The sequence below is a fragment of the Egretta garzetta genome, unplaced genomic scaffold (assembly GCF_000687185.1).
Source record: "Egretta garzetta isolate BGI_Z169 unplaced genomic scaffold, ASM68718v1 scaffold16, whole genome shotgun sequence".
Classification (NCBI taxonomy): Eukaryota; Metazoa; Chordata; class Aves; order Pelecaniformes; family Ardeidae; genus Egretta; species Egretta garzetta.
Genome location: NW_009260022.1, coordinates 3,060,460 through 3,078,462, shown reverse-complemented (window position 1 = coordinate 3,078,462; position 18,003 = coordinate 3,060,460). Strand labels below are relative to the sequence as shown.

The 18,003-nt window shown below is 38.6% G+C and overlaps 1 protein-coding gene across 1 annotated transcript in view; it reads right to left on the bottom strand.

Annotated features, from left to right (window-relative positions):
* The window catches only part of LOC104128001 (collagen alpha-1(XXVIII) chain), a 34,140-nt gene extending 23,608 nt beyond the window's left edge, over positions 1-10,532 (bottom strand). Inside the window, exons 1-11 of the mRNA XM_035896171.1 lie at positions 10,373-10,532; positions 9,014-9,582; positions 7,382-7,402; positions 5,852-5,911; positions 4,610-4,663; positions 4,263-4,307; positions 3,208-3,234; positions 2,886-2,930; positions 2,194-2,238; positions 1,675-1,728; positions 324-392 (exon numbers count right to left, since the gene is read on the bottom strand). Coding sequence (XP_035752064.1) covers positions 324-392; positions 1,675-1,728; positions 2,194-2,238; positions 2,886-2,930; positions 3,208-3,234; positions 4,263-4,307; positions 4,610-4,663; positions 5,852-5,911; positions 7,382-7,402; positions 9,014-9,582; positions 10,373-10,532 — 1,149 coding nt within the window. The remainder of the gene's footprint in view (positions 1-323; positions 393-1,674; positions 1,729-2,193; positions 2,239-2,885; positions 2,931-3,207; positions 3,235-4,262; positions 4,308-4,609; positions 4,664-5,851; positions 5,912-7,381; positions 7,403-9,013; positions 9,583-10,372) is intronic.
* Between the last annotated feature and the right edge of the window lie 7,471 nt (positions 10,533-18,003).

Sequence of the window (18,003 nt, the reverse complement as noted above, 5' to 3'; positions counted from 1 at the left end):
TCCAAACCAACAAGCCTGTTTTTCACAGGATAATTTTGTTTAACACTATGGATGCATTTTTACTCAGCCATACACTGCTTGGATTGAGTTATGTCAAGCGTGAGAACTACTGTAAAAAAGTCCTTTAAAGTAAATTACATACTTAAAATGTATTTTTTTTTTTAAACAGTTTGATCAACATACAAAATACTGTTCCAGTACCATAAAAACAGCATTTGGGGGCTTGACGTTTTCATGTATCAGCAAGTATATTATCTCAGCTGTCTCGGTCTTTGTTGTTATCCCACAATACATGTAATATAGAAGTTGAGAGATGCTTGTACCTTTGGGCCTGGCAGTCCTATTCCAGTCTCTCCAGGCAAGCCAGGTGGCCCAGGGAGACCTCTTTCACCCTTTTAAATGAATGAAAAAAGAAACAATTCTGCTTATAAATTGGTGTCAATGGAAATCAGTTTAACTCAGTTTATAAGTTCATTTTTTCTGTATCCCAGATTTCAGCCCATTGGAATTGTCTTACAGAGTACTTAAGCTGTTCACCCTTTCTATGCTTCAAAATTCCCTTTAAGAGCGTAGATATTTCCGGTACAAAGTGATACCAGATTAAATAAAAGGAAAAACGTTTTATTTCATGTAGGATATAGGAGTTTTGACCCCAACTGCTCTATGCTTCACTGTTGGCCAGCAGGCACTCTAAATATGGTGCAAAGGAGGTATCAAGAAAGATATCAAAAGAGATAATGTCCTTTGTGAACTTATTTTCAAGTTTTTCTCCACAACAATATTCCTTTCTGTAGCTGAAGGACCTATCAGCCTTGGCTGAATTCCTCAGTTTAAAAGAGAGAAGCAAAGTGTAACTGTGGTCTCTCTTAATAAAGTTAAAACAGTTCCTGTAATTGCCTATAATACTCAGTGATATTTGCATCTTCCATTAAACTACTATGATAAAGATATCAAGACATCACAGAACTACAAAATGAAGTAATCTTCATTGGTATACCTGGAATTTACAGTGGAGTAAGTGAGAAGTAAACCCAGCAAATCTTAAGGATTTAATAAATGTGAATCATACTTTTTCCGAACAGACAAACAAAAATATTTTATGTTTACTGAGGGGACTGGGTCTTGCAGTGAAGCACTGGGTGATTTCTGTGGCCCGCATTCAGAGGGCCCATTGCAAGACTGTGTCCTGAATTGCACTCATCCTCATGACTTTCAGATATCTTCTGGTGAGCATCAGTAAACAGCAGGACTACTAATTTTGAGCTATAGAATTCTTCTTGAGAATGTACAGTTTCAAGAGAAGAGTTTGTTTGAGATCCCAAACAGAATTCCTTCTTGGCACTTAGGGGAAAAAAGTCATTTTAATTGAAAACTGAAGAAATGCAATGCTAGACTGCTGCTAAGTAATACTTTGTGATGGATGCCATATTTTAACTGTTTGTGAGGAAAGATTGAAGTGTGATTTGGACCTGAATACAATACAAAGAGCAAATGAAGGCCTTTCTTAGGAACCTTGTGGCATACAAACAGTATATGATTTGCTAGAAATGTCACATTAAGCTGCATCCTCCCCTACAAGAAGGGTATGGGGTATAAGGATAAAAGCATTGTTGTTGCGAGGCTGTATTAATACCTTTTAACATTAAGAAAGAGAAGAAATAATGCAGTTCTTGCCTTTGATCCTTGCAGGCCTTCAGGCCCTTGATCTCCAGATTGTCCTTGTGGACCCTATTAAAACAGGAATGGTTTTAATGAGATTTTTCAGGCTTTCAGAACAATGGCAAAAAAAATGAAAAACAATCTCTAATTTGCTGTAGTCTTCATGAAAGATGAGTTACAAACATTTCAGAACTGAAGCTTTGCTTTCTGATGCATGTATAGATTCAGCTACTCAACTCAGTTGGAGCTGAGTCTGGTAATTGGAGGAAAGAATTTGGCTCCATGAGTGATTTTGGTTTTTATGGAAATGTATTTGCTGTGGTCTTTGAATGAATTATAATGATGATTTATTTGTCTACTCTGTTCCTCCAAATTCTTGTTAATTTGCTGTTTAAGAAGATAGATTTCAGATGCCTTGAACTTAGTGACTCAAAGATTCCATGACAGTTGTGATATATTATTTCAGAGCTTTGAATCCCAGGGAACCAGGTATTGTTGGTTTTGTAGTTTATTTCTTTTTTTGTTTTGTTTTACCTGTAGCCCTCTTGTTCCTCTGGGACCTACTGGACCTTCAGGACCCTGAAAGACAAGTGAAAAAAAGGATACATGTATGTGTATGTAGATTTGGTCAAAACCACTTTTAGATAACTTTTTACTAAGATCTCTTACTTAGATATCTTTACATTAAAATAAAAAAATAAAATCAAGAGAAGCTCAGCAGCCAGCAAGTATTTAATAAATATTTTTAAAATTGACTGTGGTAATCAGAATACAGAGTAAGAATGAACAGATTTAATTATCAAGGTCCAGTAATCCAGGACTAAACTCTGTTTGTTTCATTTCAAATATTCACAGCGATTACACACGAAATCTTGAAGACTGGTGTTAGAAAACTTGATTTCATTTTCACCGCTCATTCCCTCTGCTTACTACTTCAAGCCTTCTGTCTCTCTTAAAATCAAGTAGAATTTTACCATTGTTATAAAACAGGCTTAGGCTTGGGCCTTAAGGGGAATCACATGAAGATATAGAAAGAGCTGAGAAAAGTTACTGAAAATGGTATCCTTGCTCACTTCATTTTTTAAAACTGTCAGTTGTTAATTTCCTTCAGCCTTAGAGTTAATACTTGGCTTAAATCTGTCACCATGGTTGTTACTCAGGGAATTGTAGTTTTTCTGTATTTTAACTGTGTTTCCTGAAAGCATAACAACTTTATGGCTACTTACTCTGTCTCCTTTTATCCCTGGGGTTCCACATTCACCTCTTTCACCCTGGAAAGGAACAGGAATAAATATTTATGAGTTATATCAAGCATATCATCCTTATTCTTTAGGTGCTTTAGTTGAAAACGTTAATGTTATTCTATTCATGACATATTATAGCAATTGTGCTGTAAATTCATAGGGGAAGGGACACATCTATTAGAGCTTGTGCAGCAGTTAATAAAATGATGTTATTTTTCATTACTCATATTTGTAAGAAATACACATAATAAATAATAACATCGAATATCCATATGTAAGCAGAAGTTCTGACTAAGAGTAGTACCTTCTCTCCTTTATATCCAGATTTCCCCTGGGAAAATAAAAAAGGGAAGCAGGTTGTGAAGATATATAACCCAAATGTAAGAATGAGTATTGGTGCTATTAACAATTTCTACTCTCTCTAGAAAAACAGCATGTCAAGTTATAATGAACAATTAGGTAGAAAAGGTGATCTCTGATAAACATGGCAATATGACTCTTAAATCCTGCACCTACTGGTCATGATAGATGCTGTTGTGTGCGTGAACAAATCACAGAACCACAGAATCACAGAATGGCAAGGGTTGGAAGGGACCTCAGGAGATCATCTAGTCCAACCCCCCTGCTAAAGCAGGTTCTCCTAGAGCATGTTACACAGGACTTCGTCCAGGCGGGCTCTGAATACCTCCAGAGAAGGAGACTCCACAAGCCCCCTGAGCAGCCTGTTCCAGTGCTCTGTCACCCTCAAAGTAAATCTTATGGAAGTGCCATTTTAGACTGGAATTTTGATGATGTAAAAGCAGATCAACTAGAGTTCATGCTTCCATCTTAGTGAAAAACATGCTAAAATAAGAAAGCAAGAAAAAAGTCACTAATTAAAAAGGATGTACTGTAAAATAAGAAAATACGGAGTTGAGTGATTCATATGTGAATGAGTTCAAAGTTAAGCACTAAGAGGCTGGTCCTACATTTACTTTCTATATATATTTCATTCCAGTTTTTCATTGCTATTACACGCTGGATCCTTTATTTGCCAAATAAAAAATTTAAACTGACCCATAAAGGTTCAGGCAGAATGTCAATTTCTGTAATGTTCTTAGATTATCATATCAGAGCTTTTCACACTTTTTAGGAGGGACTATGTATTATTAGAGAGTATCTTCTCTTATAAGAAGGAATTATTCCCTTTCTTTAAGCAATGTTAATGTTTTCAGTTCTTCTAGTGTTAATGACTCATTAGCTGGTAAACAAGAATTGAAATTTGCTATTATAATTTAAAAAAAAAAAAAAAAGTGGTGTTTTGCCTTGAAGGAACACTGCTCATTGGAGAAGAAGGGAAAAAAAATAATCTTTTTTTACCTCTATTCCATCTCGTCCTGGGATTCCATTAAGACCTGGCTCCCCCTATAAATAATCCAACATCAAGATCAGTGAAATCAGGGTAAGATAGTATTGTCCTGATTATCTGAGTAGCTATCTGAATGCAATACAGGAAACATACCAGCTCCCTCTTTTTACACTCTGATGATTTTATATGTTAGATATAAGATTTTAATTTGTAAAGAATCTTAGTCTTTACTACAGCAGAAGGGGGTAGATGAAGTTTAAGAAATGCAGAGGTGGAAAGTACATGGGCATTACTAAGATAGTCTTCCCATGTTAATGAAGCACCAAATCTTTCTCCTAAATCTGAAAAATCATATCACCTTTGCTCCTTTCGGGCCTGGAACTCCATCATCCCCAGTGCGACCCTTTTTACCCTGAAAACAACAAAATAAAATTCTTATATATGTTAGTCAAATAATTTTATTTTACAATATGTACACGATTTATTTGTATTTAGGATAATTGCTTCCTATAGGTTTATTTTTAAAATCTCTGCATTTACTATCACCTTGAAATTGAATTTCTGGAGGCAGCAGGACCAACTCCATAGGCAGCCATTTTTCTCTTTTGTCTTTGTTGTAAACAAAAATTGTTCAAGTCTCCTCTGAAGAAAAGAGGTAATCAAATGGTTTTGTAGCTACCCAGCTTGCCCAGCGAGTGCTTTGTTTTCTTTTGAACTCTCTGAGGTGTATGCTTTTTTTTTAAGAGGTACTTGCACTCTCCAAGTAAAGACATTGAATGATAACCCAAACAAAATTATTGTTTGCACAGAAGAGGCTGTATTTTAAAGTGTGCTGTTCTGTACTGTGCAGGAAAAAAACGGTGTGTATTTCTGTTTACGTATGCATAGGATGTTCAGGTCAAAAGGATGAGGATGGGCAGATCTCTAGGATTCTGGTTTGAACTCTGACACTGTCCCTTCACCTTAAGCAAGGGTTATAAGGTAATATGATGCTTTAGTTCAGTGTTACGGATATAATATCAGACCATTCAACTCCGAGAGTTCTTTTTGAAACATAAATCCTGCACCTTAGATCACCAAACCTTGTATGAAGCAATCCCCTAGATTTGCTTAGGGGTTCTAGTTGTAAGACTTCAGAAAGAAGTCCAGTCTATTTTACCTCTTATCTCAATTGTTTCTAATGCTTCAGCCTCTTGCTCTCTCTCTTGCTTTCAGAGAGCTTTTCAGATATTAATGTTTGATTTGGGGCTAGTTAGATCCACCTGGTCTGGTTGCCTGATTGTTACAGGTGAATTATTGTTCCACACAGGGAAGTTGCTCCTTCCTGCCTTTTAAACTGCTGTGGCCAAAAGAAGAGCCTCCCCACATCACACTGTTCTTTTTTCAGAGGGAGAGTCTCACGGCATTCTCAGGTCTCTCTGTGCATTTCCTACTGGTGTGACGCTTCCATGCAATGTAACTATGGGGGACTGTGTATTGATCCTTGAACTTTTGTTGCCTCAGGGTTTGGGTTCAAATAATTTCCTAAAATAATTCCAACAATTAAATAAATCTTGGTTTATACTGTGTATCAGTTATTTGATAAATGACAGCTACTTACAGCAGGGCCAGGAAGGCCTCTTTCCCCCTTCTCACAGTTACATGTGGCAGCCTGGGGACACTTTGAATGAAAATAGTCCAAATCAGCACATTTTAATAGAAGAGAGAGAAAACACAAGAACATTGATTTTAAGTTACTGTATGGTTAGTCTGAGTATATCTGTAATGACCAGAAGCCAGTTATATTTACATGTTTTACAGAAATCTTTACAGAAAACTGTCAGTTCGCCACTCATCAGGGATGTGGACTCCTACACTCCATCCAAAAATCTGCATCATTCCTACTCCTGAAATTTCAATCATCTTGATAATGGCTTTACCTCCAAAGTCGTCACAAGGTCAGTTTATTGGTTGCTGTGTCTATGACTGTAGAGTTGTTATGATTACTAGTCACTGTAGAAATAGCCAAGACAATGGGATAAGGAAACATCTTACATCCTTTTTCCACTTTACTCCACGATGTGTAGGATAGATCATTGTTTAGCTCTAGCTTGATCTATAAACAAAACATTATGGATGTATACTTTTATCTAGTTAATGCAATTCATTGTAATAGTTTCTAAACTTTCTTTTTCTTTTGTCTTCTTTACCATCATATGTCCCAGTCAGACATCATTATGGTGTGTAGTTACGTGATTTTTAGGATCTTTTTGAAACTTTAAAACCATTACATAATTCAGAATTATTACAGATACAGGGGTTATTTTTAGAGGAAGAATAAGGAATATTGGTTTTATTTTTGCTTTTATTATTTATTAAACCTCCTTGGAGATGTCTAGAAATGAAGGGTTTAAATAACATTCTTATCTGAATATCCCAATTAGTAACAATATGTTTTCTGAGGATAACATTGAATGTCTTACTTCAGGATTTATTTTGACAGAGAAAAATCAACATGCCAGTGGAAAAGAGTGAAAAAAAAAATGCTTAAAGTTTTGCAAACACTCATAATATTTAGCAGTTTCCTTGAGCTGCTCATCAGAACAGTCTTTGCCTGAGATATCTGTACCTTAAGCAGGACTAACATCTTTAAAAGGAAAGCTAACTTTATTCCCCTCAAAATGGCAGCCAAACCCACCAATGCCTGCAGTCAGCATGACAAAGTGTGGACAAACTGGAAAAGTGCAATGGTGGAGCTTTGTTAAAGTTCCTCCCCTTTTTTTAACTCTATTACATAGGAAAAGCATTAAGGGCCAGAACTGCATCACATTCAGCTCTGTGTCATGTTTTCTTATCCACTGAGTCTGTTGGATGACATGCCGGGACATATCGGCAAAATTCTTGCTAACCTGAACACTCACACATTGTTCTTTTCAACTTTGAAATAAGGAGGGAAAGTAAATGACATTGGAATAGCAAATTAAAGCTCTGTCCTGAAAATATAAAAGCATGTTTTACTTCAATGCAATACCAAGAGACTTGATATTTAACTGACTTCCTGAGCTATCATTTTTCTTGAATTATGTTTCCATGTAATTGTAAATGTCTATATTAAGCAGTAGTTCTGTACAGGGAAAAAAAAACAACTTACCTCTTCCTCAGACAAATCTTTCTGTAAAGAGAGATATTCAAAACAACATTAGAAACTTAGTCATAATCCAGCTGTATAGGAAGGATACTGAAAGTTGTTAAAATAAATTGCTTCAGCAGCTAGTTAATTAAATTATGGAATTAACATATTAATTAAGATTAATTAAGCTTTAATTTCTGAGAAACATTCTAGCAATCTCTCAATTCTAAAAAATAATTTAAATAATTTCAATTCCTGTTATAGACTTGTTTGTTGACTGCACAAATCATTGACCCTCCTTGTCCAGCCATAATTTGCTAAAATTACAATGGTAAACAGACCTAAACCAACATAGTTAGCTAGGGATATGGGAACAGTGCACCCAGAAACTACACTGTTTCCCAAGTGCTGAATAGCAGTAGCTCTTTAGTAGGAGTGAATGATACATATTTTAGCCTTGAGAAAATCAGAAGCTCTTATATGCATACTGTTAGGCACACAGAAAATGGGAACAGTAAGAACACTTTAGAAAAGATTTGGCTTTGACAGTGATCACATGGAGTTAGCTCTGTTATTTTTTAGAAGATCTCTATAGCTGAAACACCCGCATACAATGCATTCCTTCCACTTTTGATAACTGATGTAGTCTCTTGAGGGGACATAAATGTGTTGATAAGCAGCAATGCAATATACATCTCTAAAATTCACATGTATGCCAAAGCCATTATTTAAACTAGACAGCAGCCGTGATCTCAAAAGAAGGCACCTGAGGATGACTGCCTGTTTGGAACAGGTAAAATAAAGTGTGTTTAGTCACTGGAGAGGCGGCTGCTGTGAAACAGTAATGGTAATATCAGAGAAGATGGGAAGGGTGGTATGCAGGGAAACCAATGCAGAGTAGCAGGCTGTTGAAGTGACAGACAGACAGGAATGTCAGCTTGTGTACATGCTCTAGGCCTGTATGAGATCAATGCAGAATTCTCCTGGTTGTTATTCGTATTTTTATCTCTGTCCATGCTCAAATCAGGACTTCATTCACAGCTTGCGTCACCAGATTTATTCTCCATACTTGGCAAGGAATGTTTTTTATAAATTAAGTTCACGTGCAGAAAAGAGGCACCCAAGCAAAACTTCAAGCTCAATTTACATATTTCCTCTTGATTATGTGGTAGGTTTTCCATAGAAATTTAAAAATGTCTATGGCCATGTTCACATTTTATCTAAATTGACATATCTCCATTAAGGTCTACAAATTTATTTTCACTTCTGCAAGAGCTGTATCTTTTTTGGCACGAAAGGCAATGTCACATTCCTACTTGCTACAGAAGAAAGCACTAGGATGTCGGAAATTAGTTGTTTTTTTAAGAAAGGTTTAAAATACCTTTCTTAGGAGGAAAAACAGAGATAAAAATAACTTCACAAGGCGTGTCTAAGTCTAATTCAGTTTCCAACTTCAAATATTTTGGCTGGCAAGAATGGTGGGCAGAGAAAGGAAACCTGTACTTTGGCACAGTGGTCTTCTTAATAAGTGGGCTGCTTTAACATGTAAAAAGCACAGGTTTCTTCAATAGCATAAGTGATTCATGATATCAGAAACAAGGTGATTTTTTACATATGTTCCTATTACTATTTCAAATTCTTTCTCATACATACCATTTCTTTGAGAACCTTCTCCACAATTTCTTTTTCTTGGAGGTTGAAAACAAACCTGGTTGCTGGGACGCTGGCCAGGAGCCGGAGCTTGGCAGCATTGCTAACCTCCTCAGCCACTCTGGTCATTCCCATTGTGAAAAACACAATTCCTTGGTGCTTAGCATCAGCTGTAGCTGCAAAAATATCTGGGTTTCTTGGATGGTCCACTCCATCGGTGAAGAGCATCGCTACTTTCACACTACCCAGAGTCCCTTCGGTCATGTAGAGCTGTGTGAGGTTAGTTATAGCGTAAGTTGTATAGGTGCCATGGCCTATGTAGGTGATGGGAGCAATGTGGGATTTGAATGCTTCAGGACCTTTCCAGTCATGGAAAGTTTGCTCTATGAAAACAGTGCTGCTGTACTGAAGTAAGGCCATCCTCCAGCTAAGGGTACGTCCAGAACTAAGCTGCAGACTTTTCATTTGGTCTACTGTTTCCAGTACAAATTTTTTCTGCTGTTCATGATTATAGTACTTAGCACTTTCGGAGCTGTCCAGTAAAAAAGCAATTTCCAGAATGCAGTCTTCATCTAGAATAAAAAGTTAATGTAGTTGAGTGGGGTGATTTCATACTAAATCTCATTCTACCTTTACCCTTGCATGTATTTTAGGCTTCAAAAGTGGAAGTGCAATTATGGAAATTTTTGAAAACATCTGTGATCACAAGTGTGACACCATCATGAAGATAGAGCATATAGAGGCTGAGGAATTTGCTCCAGAACAGATGCTCCAAGGAATAAGAAACTGAAGGTGAGGTGATGTCATGTAGTATGAAATGATGAATGTTGTAGTGGTTTTACACATTCATTCTGTCCTCTTGCCTGGTATTTCACTGAATATCCTACCAGGATGAGGACTGGGCAGGTGTATGTCATCTGCAGGAAAACGAGTCTTACTGAAGAAGACACTGGAATGTGATTTGACTGAGCTAGATTTTGTCCCTGGCACTGACACTCGCATCCAGTGACATAAAAGTTCCCAAAAGCAGGATCTGCAGAGTATTAATTTTCTGAACTACCAATGACATTACTTCTATAGAAGTACAGCTATATGGGCTATTAGTCTTGCAACAGTAATGGGCTATCAGACATATCATAAAAGAGCCTAGAAGTAATGTCCTTTTCCAAAATACACAAAAGGGGAGGGAAAAGATGGGAGTAAAAAGATGAAAGTGCAAAAATAAGATGTGAAAATGTAAGATGAGGCAAGCCTGGCTGATTACGAGCAATATATGAGAGGACAAGTTAGCCGTGTAGTCCAGAATCCAAATAAATTAATCAGGGAAAAAACCCACACCTGTTTTAAAATGACAATATTCACCTTGATCACTTGTGCTGGGATATTTTTCTACAGTATTTGACAGAGCGGGTTTAGGTTTTAGTCTTCTCAGTCCATATCTTTTTTCTTCCCTGAGATTTTCTGCTAAAAACTCATGGTGTTCAAGTACCCAGAGAAGCCACCAGAATCTGAAGAACATCATTTGTTTGGCTTCTGCTTCCTAAACAACACAAATAATAATACAGAAGTACAGCAGTATGAGGACAATAAAACATTATTTAATTTTGCTTCAACAGGTTGCTTAGCAGTCTGTATTTTAAAATACAGTCCCTAAAAACTAGCTGATTTTATTTTCTTTTGGCAAAATCTCCAAAATATATAATAAATAATAAACAGAGACATACTGGAGCCATTTTCAAGCATAGTGCATATAGTTCTAGCACATGACAAACTGGAGACAGACATTTTACAAACATCAGTTCTCTCTCACTGCCTGGTAGCATTTGTACAACCAGCACTTCTCAGAAACCTTAACCTTGGCTGTACTCATGTGGATGCAGTGTGAATCCCAAATGTAATTCACAGGGGTGTTTTTGTTTAAACCTGCGTTTTCCAGGGCTGGCATGGAGAGAAGTGGGTACAGGGGCAGACCCGAGTTTTTCTCTGTTCTCTTTACTTAAAAACTGAGGGTCATGCATACTTCTCCTTGCTATCACAGCGCCCTTGTCCTCAGCAGTCCTACAGAGGGACAGTCATGGCCTGAGGGTGCTGTCCATGCATCAATGTACCTACTGTGCAACCCTGGGGACATGTGAGGCCAAAGTGCTGAGTCCAGGCTCAACAGCTACCTATTTATCGGTCTTTTTCCTTCTGCAGGGACCGGAGCTGTTTGTCCTGGGCTCACAGGTACACCCGGAGCTCACAGGCTGCTCAGGGACTGACAAGTCAGTCCTGCCCCACTTTGGTTTCATTGTCAACTCCCTGCAAGCTCTCCCCAGGTAGGCACAATACGTAGCAAAAGGGCAGCTCAGTGGCAAGAATGAACCTGCCAGGACTGAGCATCTCACAGGTCCCGAACACAGCCATGTCTGCAGGGTTTCTCAGCTCCTTCTAGTTTAGGGCAGGAATTCTGGTGCCCACAGACACAGAGTGGGCAGGGGGTCCTTACCTTGATGTTCTTAAGCAAAAGGCTCTGCAGAGATGCAGGGTGCTGTGCTGGGCTCACTGGCAGCTGTGTTGTCTTCCCGGTGCTGGATGCTCTGTGAAGAAGGGAGGGAGAAGTGGGGCTGCAAGCTCCTGTGAGAATTGGTGTCATGTGTCAGGAGGGGCCAGCAGACAGGCACGGAGAAAGGGGAAGAACAGCAATCCTGGCTCCCCCTTCTCAGCACCCACCCACTCCTACTCCCCAGGCATTGCACATGCATCCTAGGTTTAGTCCCCCACAGCCATTTCCACATATAAATCCTCATCCATACTTGCATGTGTGGAAGAGGACTGTTCTCACCCTAACACACTTCTCCACACACAGCAGAATGGTTGTATTCACTCTCTTCTCCCACCACTACCACACACTTTTCACCCCCACACTTCTGCACATCTATCATGCTTTGGCAAGTCAGCTTTTGGTACTGGGCATCTTGTTTTCAATATCATCATAGTGGTCCATGTCTGTAGGACCCCTTTCAGACTTAAATGAATCTCCTCATAATGAGGGATTTCTGTTATTGCTGTAGTAGAAAGATGTTTTCTGTCCCATGAACTGGGCCAACTGAAATTTCAGTTGCTGATGAGGTTACCCAGCATGAGGAGGTCAAAAAACATAGACCAGTCTGAAAGCCATACAGTTTCTCCAGGCTTGTCTGTCACACCTACCCTTTCAAAGACAGTAACGGTTAGAGAACAAGGACTGACACATAGTATGATGCCTTCAAAACCTAAGCTAGGTGGCTATGGATCCTAAAGGCTATGTCTTTTACCAGTGATTGCAGCTTGTCACCTAATTCTTCAAATATCCTCAGAAAGCTTTTGCATTACAAACTAACATATTAAACAAGTAGCTCTTTTCCACAGAAATACATACCTTTTTTTTTTTTTTCCTGCGGACCCATCGTTTTCCACCTACATGCACACAAAGAGGACCCAATGCTAACTGCTGTCCTCCTTTCCATCTTAACTGTCCACCAGCTCAGCCCACTTATGACAGTCACAGCCAAGGAGGCTGAGGGAAAGGATTGCAGGGAAAGGATGCAGCTTTGGCTCCAAAATAAATAGGTGGGAGAGACTGGTAGGACAACACAGCTGGATGCTGAAGCCATTTGCTATGGTTCTTGCCCTGTTTTCTGTTTTCCATCTTTGCCAGTAATTGGTGCTAAACTGTTGAACTAGGATGGCTGAAGTGCAACTCTACGTATTGTATGGCTGCTTATCCTTACCTAAGCTGAAACTAGCTCAGATACAGCTATTTGTGCTACAGTTACAGCTAAGAAATAATCTTTCAACATTGAAAAGAATTGATGTTTATTTCCCTTCAGCCACTTTCATTTTTCCATGCTCACACTGACATATTTAGATTTTGATTAAGGCAAGAAATGAAAAGGCAATTTTTTGCCCTTTAGGGAATACAAATAATACGGTGTTTAACTGAAATAGATATAATAAATCTCACATAGGCCCTAAATCTTACTGAGAAAAGATCTAATTCTAGCAAGAAAATGCATGTTAACTATGGTTGGGATTGTGTGCCTCCCTTAAGAAAAACATTGTTATTCTTTCATTTTCACTGCTAATTTCTGCCTTAAAACATATCTGGCAAATAATTTCTTAATTAAGTAACTATTCTGCTTGTATGTTTAGTAGCAAGTTCTTAGCTTCAGGATATTTCCTTTTATTAATGAACGATGTTTACCCTCAGGACAAATTTTTCTTTTTTTTTTTTTTCGCCAGGTGCAACTTTAGAAGCTTGGTGGGGCCTCCACATTTTTATACATGTTTGCGTGGGATGCATGGTATTATTCTGTCCAGAATTCCAGGTATGTGACATACCATGCAGTACACTTCTCGACTTGCAATCTTGTGAAGTTGTGATGTTCTCGATACCTGCACTATTCTTACGGTGACAGCTTATCAAAGCCCAAATGATACCAATGTAAAATATGTATGCATTGATGCATCTGAGATAACTCTTAAAAATAAAAATTAACAGCAAGCTTTCTTGCCTCATTTACTACAAGCTTTACCAAGTGCTTATTTAACATTTTAATGGCATTACCCTGTATGTATTTTTTAAATAGAGTAAGTGTCTTGAAAGCTATGATTCTATATGCTAAAGGAATACTCAGCCACCAGGAAGGCTCGTTTTTGGGAGCAGCATGAAGGAGACATAACGTGCTTCCGATTTTCCTCTGCTCTGATGGTAATTTTTTGGTCCCGAAGAGGACATGTCCCCCACATGATGCTTCTGAAATGTGTTTCCACTTTTTTTGCCACCTCAGTGTGAATAATGCACATATCTTGTCTGCTGTGAACTGTTAAAAATACGCACATTTCACACAATCTTCTAGTGTTTCATGGCCTCAAGATAGTCTTGACCATTTAACCTGACGGCATCATGCTGTAATGGTATTTCAAGAGTATTTATTTCATTATACTATACATGTCAGTACCTGACCAAAGTGCCCAGAAGAAACAAAAACCTACCTGACTTGAACTCATAAAATAATGAAAGCATGCCATTTACAATATTTTGAATCCTGATATTAAAGAGCAATGCTATAAAGAATGTGGTTCACAGTCCTGTAAGTTGTATCACATATGTGAATTTTAGGAAAAATGGTTCAGAAGTTCAAATACTCTGAGTAATTGAACAAGAAAATTAGAAAAATCAAAACTTAACTTCACTGAATATTATATCTGAAGGAGGATAAAATAGAAACCTGTATTTTTGACTGCGAAATGTGTTTTAGTGGATTTGACAGCTCAGGATTCAGGCTGAATAGTCAGCTGAGTACAGTAAGTCTTGACAAACTGACTTTATTTGCCAACTGTTGTGGCTGCATTTTTAGTATTTTTTTAATGTGGACCTATGTTCTGTGACAAAACCTGATTATTCTATATGAAAAATGAACTCTTAATGGCACAGCCTTATAAAAACCTATAATGAAATCTTGGTGTATGTAAAGGTAGTGGCAGAACTATTGATTCCAGTGAGGCCAGGATTTTGTCTTTGCTTTTCGGTACAAATCTTGAGCATGTAGTCTGAAAGAGCTGATCAAAGCGAATCACCTTTATTGTGTTTTCATCTAAACTCACTGTCACGGAAAATGCTGTGAGCAAGGTCTTTTATGGCAGAGAGTGACTCTTTGTGTAGCTCCCAACAGATTTTAATGATTCTTTGGGACTGGAGTGGTAAACACAGCCTTCTCTTTTGCACCTGGTATGAATCTGGCTCTCCATTTCACCCTTTTTTAATATTGCTCTTCTGCAACATTTTTCAGGAGGTGCAGTGCAAAAACTTGTGAGGCATAGAAAGGAGGAGACTATCTTCAGTACTTTCCCTTTTATCTCTACAATACAGCCAAAATCTCACTCTGAGCATTTTGGTGGTAAGTAAATACTCATAATCTGTCTGTGTGTATCCCCAATATATTAGCTTTTGTTTTGAAAATATTTGGTTATTTCTGCTTTTATTCTAATAGTTCTCCTTTCATTTTTAGTTTCCCTCACTAAGAGACATTTTCCAGCTTGCAGCCTAAGTATGTAAGCACATCTATACATGGGTAACAGTTATTTTCAAAGCTATTTGTAGCATTCAGCCTAACAAGGGAATGAAAGCATATAAATAAAAGAGTACAGATTCATTTTTAAGATATTAAATACTTGACCAAACATTTGATGACATTGAACATTTAACTAGATCAAGAATACTCTTAAAATTAAAACTAAACTACATCTTAAAGATTTGATTTGCTGCATTGGTGCCCATGAAAATGTACTTGGACAAGTAATTATTTTGAACTTGCTGTTGTTACCTCATTTACTGCTTATTGTAAAGTATACTTTGCACAAATATGTTCTTCCACCCGCCTGATTTTCAGCAGAACAGTAACTGTAATTAGCAATACAAAATTCTTTTACACCGTTCTTTTTTAAATACAGTAATTACATTTTTCAGGAGTAGAACTTCATATATTTTGATGGAGTCACAGTAAAAAGCAGATGCTTTAATCTCACCTAGCACATTTAGAGAAGATATAGTCTGATAACTGGAAAAGGAGTTAATCTGCTGGAAATATATTTAGCAAGTTAAAGCATGTTTCTGTATGTAGTACACAGTATTTTGCAAATGAAAATGATAGAGATTTGGTAGAAAAAGTCAAGTTCTGCACAGTTCTAAAGCTGTAATCCTTTTAATATTGGATTTTGTCTTTTGGTGAGGAGATTATTTATAGTGTTATAAAAAGACAAACATTTATCTTACAACCACTGTTGTCAGTATAACTCTAAACTTGCATAAATGTCAGAATTTACATCTTTTTGACCTACGGATTTTTTAAAGTGTTTATAAAAGTATGCATTAGAGACTGAGCTCATAGCGACAATTGTGCTAGTAAACTAGGTTTCAGAGCCCTTAATGCACTAATAAGCCTTAATGGTCCTGACCAGCCCCACCTGATACCTTCACCCATACATGGGTCTGGGGCTGTATTTCAGCTCAGCCTAAGGGCACCAGTCCAGGCTCTAGGGCTGCTGTGACATGTTGGTTCCTGGTGCTATCACAGCCCTGCCTGGACATGCTGATCTGTGGCTGATGTCCCATCCTGTCCCCACAGAGGTGCCAGACACAGCCTGCCCAGCTCCTTTGCTAGGGGTAATGGGGTGGGCATGGCTGAGAGGCCCTGCTGTGCTGTCCCCTTGGGGAGCCCCTCTGTCCCCTGCCCTGGGGATGCAGCTGGCCACCACTGCTCCTTACAGAGCTGGTGCCATTATTTGCAGCTCGGCACAAGTGCTGGCGGGCATCTGAACACCTGCAGGCATCTGTAGCTCTTTGCAAAACCCTTGGTAAGCCCAGTGTGAAATGTCAGCCCTATTACCCAGCATTTGCTTGTGGCTAAATGCTACACAGTTGCAGCCGGGCGGGGTCTTCACTCTCATAAACTAGCAAAACTCCACCTCATTCAGAGGCTTTAAAAAAAGGTGTGTTTAAACATATGTTTGTAAATGAAAACTTGTAAAACGTAAGCAGCACAGAGTTGCCTCTGTGGAGCAATGTTAGGAGGAACTCTGATCTATTTTTCCAGTTTACATGGTGTTTGAACAGCGCTTTCCTTTAGGGGCGCCTGTAGCATGCTCCATAGGTACGTTTTTACCTGTAGGTACGCATTAGCTGCAGAAGGCTATGGCTGTATTCTGGCTTGGTGAATTAAGGGCTTAATGAAATCCAATTATTATTGAATGGTGTTGCAGAGATACAACAGATAGCGGTAGGCAGTGTTTAATCCTGTCTATTCTTAAATATTTGGAGCACCAAGCCAGCTGCATCTTGCTGTTTAGCCTTAAAATATGCCTTTCAGCTCAGTACCTGATTATGTACCTGACTATTACAGGACTTCAGGAAGTAGCAGAGGCGTTACAGAAGGCGGTTAAGAAGGCGGGTTAAAGCGCGTAGGGATAAAATGGAACCCGGTAAAAGCTAAATTGCCTTAGATCCTCGCAAGAAAAGCGAGTAGACGTGGCCTCGCGCGGGCCTCGCGCTACAGGACGCCACTGCCGGGCCGGGCCGGAGGCGGCCACGCGCGGTTTAGTCTGATTGCTCGTTGCCGCTAAGCTGGTACGCAGGGCTGAAACTGCTGCGGCGTCTCCGCATGCACACAACTCCTGAGGGTCAGCAGCTTGGCTCTTCTCAGCAGCTACCGTAAAGGCCTCCTGAGTTTGGGAGGCAGAACCCCATTTAACCCGAGAGGAATGTTTTCCCAGGAGTGGAGACAATAAATAGTGTGAGGGACAAAATGGCTAGTGGCTTTCTGCAGCAGACACTTGGTTCCTACTGCAGATTTAATTTACTAAATTGCTTAAGCATCTGATACAGCCAAAAAACCGTCTGCAGGAATGAAGGAATACGGTCTGCAGGGTGAAGCTGAGGGATGGAGGCTGTGTTTTTAAATGCTTAAATATTAATAAAAGTGATGTGATGCATTCGATGCTAGTGTAACAAGGATTTTTATAGTGAAGGAAAGTATTGGTTCCTTCAGGAAAGACTGGGCTTATTGAAGGACATTATATAAATATCTACCAGTCAAAACACATTTTGCTGTTCCCTTGTATCTAGTCCAGCAAAAATCTAAGTAGACCTTTTTTTCTGGCTCTGAGGATTGCTATGGAGACCAAACTATTAATGATTATGAGGTTTGTTTCAACAATATTTTTGTTTCTGTAGGACATTTTAAAATTCATATTGGTTAGGTTTGCATCTATCCATGCTGAAGCTCATGAATTCAAAGAAATGCATTAAGCTAGTTGTGGACTTGTTAGCTCCGTATGCCAGAGAAGAAAAAATTTGGTAAGGCTCTTTCTTACAATAGACTGATGTATCCTCTTTCTTTAACAATACATAACAACATAGAAATGTTAAAGTGAAATTTAAAGTGGAACGATATGGCTTTACAAGTATGAAAGTC